The following is a 6,398-nucleotide window of genomic DNA, read 5'->3' on the forward strand; positions in this document are numbered from 1 at the left end:
TGGTTGAATCCCTGAGCAACCAGGTTGATGGATTTGGACTGGAGAATTGTTATACTGATGGCTATCAGAGGGGATGGAGTCATGTAGTTGGGCTTCCCAGATCACATCCCTGGTCCCTAGAATTGTATTACATTAACAAACAATCCAGCACCCATTTTTAAAAATCCTATTATGTGTCAAGCAGTGGGCTAAGCTTTTCAGATAAAATGAGACATTGTCCCTGACCTTGTGAAATGCACTGTTTAGCTGGAGAGAGAAATGCATATGTAACTGCTATTGATTATAATTGTCAGTGTACCTTACCAGAGGCACAAGACATTGTGGGTACAGGAAGGACCAAGCTATTAAGCCCGTGTGGTTGGGAAAGTTGTCGGGGGGGGGGGAACATTTAGGATGGTCTTCACTGCACGTAGTAGATATTCAGTAAATGCACAGCTTACCATGTGCCAGTTTTTCTTAAAATGCTTTTTGCCCATAGCTTGGTTTTATCAGACTCCAGGCTGATTTGCAAGTTAGTAATTAAAAAGCAGTGCTTTCAGTCAGAAAACCTTTACAAAATGAGCCAATTCTCCTCATTAGAATGAGTGGTCACTTAGTTATTTCATGTTTGGGCAACTTCAGGTGGCCCTTCAGTCAGCTGGCTGCCCCTGGAGACTGTGGCTGGTGTTTTTTATAAATAAAACTAAATCTGGACATCCAGGAGAGTGTTGCTAATTCCAAGTGGTTGCTGGGGACCCCATATTCTTAGTGCAGTGATCCCACCATGCTCAGGAGGCTTTTGGACATCTTTGGGGAAATGGCTGTAGCTTGTTCTTGGTAGGTGATCCAGTCAGGAAGTTAATCCACTGTGATGAAGTCATGAGACTAGCATGTATACTAGCTCTGAGAGGGGATCCTAAAAAAGATTGGCATCTGGGACTAAGGAGAACTCCCAAGAGTTGGGTACTCTGCTATTTCTCTTGTGAGGAGCATTCTGGTGTATCCCAGTGTTTCCAGCCAGTGACCTCCTGCACATCGTGAAATCCTAGGGAGGATGGGTAGACTCTGAAAGCCAGGACCTCGGCTGATGCTGTCTTGTCTCTGGCAGGCCCTGCCATCCTTTCAGATACCCGTCTCACCACACATCTACACCAGTATTAGCTGGGCCGCCGCCCCCTCCACGGCCTCCTCCCTCTCTCCGGTGAGTGTGCCCATGTTCGAGCCTGTCAGCACTTCGGGGCCCTGGAACAAGCTAAGGGCCCTTCCACACATACCCGGTGCTGGAGGCTATCTCCCTGCGCTTGTCTTCAGCGCCCAAACTTCTTGAAGACCGCCCCCTCACCTGGCACTCTCCAGCTGGCCACACAGCCCCTCTTAGGAGGTGGAAGGAGCGTGCTTGCAGAGGAGCACCCAGATCATGCAAAATTTATTGCCAAGAAAGTCATGAGGCGAGGCAAGGGTCAGTGCCCTATTTAGCTCTGAGTGTCTGTGGATGCTTGTTAAGAAGGGGGAGAATGTGGGAAACCTGGAGAGGAAGAAGGTGGGCAAGAAAGAAGGTAGGAGCTTGTGGGAGGTTGTGCAGGGTGGGTCAGAAATCTCGAGGCCACTGTGGACCGCTGCTTAGGTTGCTTGCCTCTGAACTAAAATGCATTGAAAGTTACTTGAACTACACATACTGGGTGCTAGTCCTAAATGTCTCCTATAGGAAGGTATCACACATTGGGAAGGCTGAGTGCCCTGCCCGAAGGTGGTGTTGAGGCGATGCAAGCCCTTCTTTTGTGTCACACATGGTGACTGCATCTCAGTCTGCAGGGAGCAGTCCCTGAAGTGGCCAGGTCAAGTGACTTCCCTGCCTGTGGCCCCTGCGCTCTCATGAGCGTGACTTAAAGGCTTGCTCCTTACTCTCTAGCCTCCCCTCTCTACCTGGCCCCTGTTCACCTCTACCTGGACTATCCTTCCAGAAAAGTCCCCCTGGCCTCCTGGCATAAGGAGGGGCTCCGCAGGTGTGGCTGCCTGCCCCTTAGGATGGTTCTCTCACCTGTCCTTACGGCCCTTCTCCCTGTGCCCAGGTCCGGAGCAGGTCGCTAAGCTTCAGCGAGCCGCAGCAGCCACCACCTGCCATGAAATCTCACCTGATTGTCACTTCTCCACCCCGGTCCCAGAGCAGCGCCAGGTGAGACTGAGTCTGTTCCCGTTGCCTCCCTCTGGCTTCTGTCCCCATTATCTCCACTTCTAGTATGGACTCCGAGTCCACCTGACCCTGGTCTCCAGGGTTAGTCCTGGGAACCGGGCAGGGGCGGGGGTGAGCCCAGCTGGAGGACACACTGGGTGCTGGGGAGACTCTCTGTCCTCTGGCCCTATTGGCTCCCACCCCTTCTAACCTCTGCTTGTTTGCTCAGCCTCACACTTGGCCACTCTCCAGGTCTAACCACCAGTTCGTGACTGTACTCTCATTACTCTCTTTTGGCAGGAAGGCCCGCGGGGAGGCCAAGAAGTGCCGCAAAGTGTATGGCATTGAGCACCGGGACCAGTGGTGCACCGCCTGCCGCTGGAAGAAGGCCTGCCAGCGCTTCCTGGACTGAACCCGTCCAACCGGCTCCTCCTCTTTGCTCCTGGCCCTGATGGCAGCCAGATGACAAAAGGCAGGCCTGTGAGCCCTCACAGACACCTACAGATAAAGAGTGGACACTGGGAGTTTGGGCTCTATTGGCTAAGGTTTAATACTTAAAACCTTTTTCCCTCCCTTGTGGGAACATTTTATTTTTTTTAAAAAAAGAAATGAACATATTTTTTCCCCTCAAATAGGAGAGAGCCAAAACTGACCAAGGGTATTCTGCAGCGAACTAGAGACCAAAGAATTAATTAGCCTCCCTTTCCCACATCCCCTCTCTCCAGGGGATTAGTTTGTTAGCATCAAGAAGGAACAGCTCATTCTGTTTCCTGCTGAGTTGGTGAATTCTTTGCTTTCTCAACTCGGCCAGAAGGGACTGTGAGCAAGATGAATTTACTTTTCTTTTTAAAAAGTTTCTGGCTGATGACTCAGAGAGCAGGACCTGCTGGATGGGGTGGGAAGAGTGAGGGGTACCTGGGCGCTTTTTTAATTTTTATTTTCGCAGCTAGCCCTTCTCCGCCTGAATCTGGGAGCGTGGAAAGCTTGTTCTCACCAGGCAGCTTCCATGGAAGTAAAAGGAAAACCTTTGCCTGGTGACAGCTCTTTGAATCTGAGTCCCCTCAACGTTGGGTGGCATCCCAACACATTGTATGGCTTCTTCTCAAAGCCCAGACTAATAGTTTTTTAAAGACTGTCCCCAGATAGCTGAGCCAAAAGGCTACTATGAATTCACTTTTTGAAATGTGGAGGTAAAACACTACCTTGATAATGCTTTCCTCTTTCCTTGAGGAAAAGTGAGAGGGTTTGAGTACCCGTGAAAGCTCTCTGCTGTGGTCAGAGTGATGGCAATGACAACTCTAAAACACTTTGTTTTCTTTTATGCTGTATTCAGAAGTCTTTATCTGATTAAAGTTCCCTTTTATTTGGGTGGTAGGTTCCTCTTTGTCTCTGGCTTCACCAGGGATTTCCCCATTTCCCTCCCCAGGCTGCAGCAGGGCTGGCAGGGAGGGAGAGAGAAGAGCGTAGATAGATAGGCAAGTGGCACCTTGCCCCCGCCCATGGAGGAGGAGTTGACAGGTGTCCCATTATAGGACGGGCTCACCTGCTCCTTTGGGAGCAATCTGATCTTTTTCCTGAGGTGACAAGTAGGACAGGGACAGGACTCTCTGATCAAGGCAGGAGGCTTCTGGAACTTTTACCAGTGTTGGTCCAGTCCGATGAGGAGGAGGGTCACTTTGTTATGGTGTGACCTTCCCAGATGCCTGCTGAGCACCTTCTCGCCTGAAGGCAGAATGGGGAAGTTTAGAGAGAGTGTGAGGAAGCAGAGTGAGGAGGACCTGGGGTTGGATTCGCAGCTCCTGGTGGTTCAGCCCCTGGTGTCTCTGGAGGCCTCAGGAATTGAGGGGAGCCTGGGCTGCATCGCTTAGGAGGTGGAGGAGATAGACGTGGGGAGTTCAGCACCGTGCCAGCCAGTGGTTGATTAAGACGGGGCGAGCTGAGCCCTGAGGGAAGGCACGTGTTTGCTTCGGAGTCTCACCTTTCTTCCCAGTGATTAATTGTGGGGGTTCCTTGGGGCCTGCTCGACTGGGACCACTGATGCCCAGCCGTCTTGGACCTATGTCCTCGATGTCAGGGGCTCAGGGAACCCCACCAAGCCACCCCTCTGGGGACAGAACAGCAGCATCCACCCCTTGGCTCTCATTGAGGGCGTCCTCTTGGCCCCAGGTGGAAATACCTGGCTATTTGAAGCTCCTCTGGCCACGTCAGGTGGGAAATGTGCATATGCCTTTGAATCCGAGACAGGTGGAGTGTTAGAAAACCTGCCGACCTGAGAATAGGGATGTGATTTTGTGAAGGGTGATGGGGACCTGAGTTTGGTGACAGAAGGAAAGACAGTTATGCACAGGTGTCTTTGGTGGTGATGGGGTATATTTTTATAACTTAGTGAAAAAAGGTATGTGGAATCTGTCCCTTGGTTAAAGCTCGAAACCAGGCCAGCGAGAGGTGGCCAGGGTTCTTCTTCTTGTCCATTCAGCCTCCCTGAGAATTAAAAGCCAATAGCAGGTTGTTGCTTGTCCTGACTACTCACTTCCCATGCTGTCCATTTTCAGGTCTGTCTTCTCGGGGAGGGGAGGGCGTGTTTGAGACGCGGGGACTCTGCCCAGCAGTATCTTCCCTTCACTCCTTAATCAGAGCTCTTGCTGAGTCTTGTCTTTAGAAAAGCTGTTCTCATTTCCCCCCTCAGTTTGGATCGTGTAGATATAACTGCATATAGATATTTTCTGTAAAGGAGGTAGCCTTTTCATGTCATTGGTACACAGGGCAGAGAAGGAAGAGAGAAAGAAGAAATGGATGAAATAATTGAAAAACTGAGGTGGTTTTTTATTTTATTTTATTTTATTCATGTTTTGTTTTGGTGCAGCTTTCCCTGTCTGCATTTGCTCCTGTCTTATTTTTGGCGGTGGTTGGCCTCCTCTGGCTTCCCTCTTCCCACATTTCCATCTCGTGGCTGTTGTGTTGGTTCTTGACATGTGGTCTGTCCTTGGGGTTACCCCATTTGTTTCCTCTTGGAGGGTGGGGGTGGTTTGTGAACTGATGCAGCGATCATGCCTGTTTTTTCATCTCTGTATCTCTCTCGCTACTTCCCAGCCCACCTGGGCAGCAGAATCTGAGAGAAGGTAAGATGCCATAGGTGCGCATTCAAAGCTAACAGGACCGATTGTCAAACGCAGTTATCTTGGGAAACTTTATTCCACTGACGTTGCCCTTATTCAAAATATTTCTTGGAATTACCTTGGGAGTCTGGGGCCTGCTCTGACCAGTCTTATTGATACTATATCTGCCCTCAGGCTTACTCAGTGCAGAGAGAGCCTGTGAATGTCTGTGGTCAAGTGAGGTCACAAGTGCAAAGCACAGGGACTGACTGGCGAGTAAAGTAACTTGGATTCAATTATGTGATGTTTGAGCTGGATGGGGAAGCCATCCTGCAGTTCCAGAGAGCGTTTTGAGCAATGTCCGTGTTGTGATGGGAAGCTTATAGCTTGACTCCTTGGAGGACATTATTAATTTGGATGTGGAAACTGATTTGTTTGAAGAAATCTGTCCTGTTACTTTCTGCTCCTTCCAGGTTCTGACTACCAGGGGCAAAAAAACAAAAAGAGAGAGAGAGAGATAAATCCCATTTGTGAATTTGTCTTACTGGCGCCTTTTCCCCCAGCTGTCTTCCAAGTATTACTTTTACTGTTAAAATTTTTTTTGTTTTTTTTTTAAAATGTGAAATGTAATGTTTTTACAGCAACAATATGAAATATATTTTATAAGGAATAAAATGGTACATTGTCTGATTTAATGTGTGCCTGTCCCTGTGCCCCCTCCCCTGCAAAGGATAAGACTATCATTGTCCTCGGTGTCAAACCAATGATAGCATTCATGCTGCAGGCAGAGCCTACACATTCATTTGCTTAGAATAACTGTAGGTAATGTGATCAGGGACCATGTGCTTCCATGGATTACCTCAATAACCCTATGAAGGAGTTCCTGTTATTATCCCCATTTTACAGATGAAGAGAGAAGTATAGAGGTTAAATAACCCTCCCAAGGTCATACACTGGGAAATCATGGTACTAGGATTGTAATCCAGGCAATATAACTATTTTCTATATTGCTTATATTGACATTGGGAAGCATGTTCTTGGCCATGTTCCTGAGTCTGTTTAGGAGAAAATAAGTCACACTCTTTATGGGACCAGTTCTGACCTAGGGAGCAACATGGGCCACCTCCTGAATGCATCCGTTTCATGTACTGTGA

The 6,398-nt window shown here is 48.9% G+C and overlaps 1 protein-coding gene across 1 annotated transcript in view; it reads left to right on the forward strand.

Annotated features, from left to right (window-relative positions):
* Window positions 1-5,748, forward strand: part of ZNF395 (zinc finger protein 395) — a 38,284-nt gene extending 32,536 nt beyond the window's left edge. Inside the window, exons 8-10 of the mRNA XM_081135674.1 lie at window positions 1,088-1,180; window positions 2,049-2,152; window positions 2,450-5,748. Coding sequence (XP_080991800.1) covers window positions 1,088-1,180; window positions 2,049-2,152; window positions 2,450-2,561 — 309 coding nt within the window. The 3' untranslated portion in view covers window positions 2,562-5,748. The remainder of the gene's footprint in view (window positions 1-1,087; window positions 1,181-2,048; window positions 2,153-2,449) is intronic.
* Window positions 5,749-6,398: the final 650 nt, after the last annotated feature.

This window comes from Miniopterus schreibersii (genome assembly GCF_964146895.1).
Source record: "Miniopterus schreibersii genome assembly, chromosome: 4".
Classification (NCBI taxonomy): domain Eukaryota; kingdom Metazoa; phylum Chordata; class Mammalia; order Chiroptera; family Miniopteridae; genus Miniopterus; species Miniopterus schreibersii.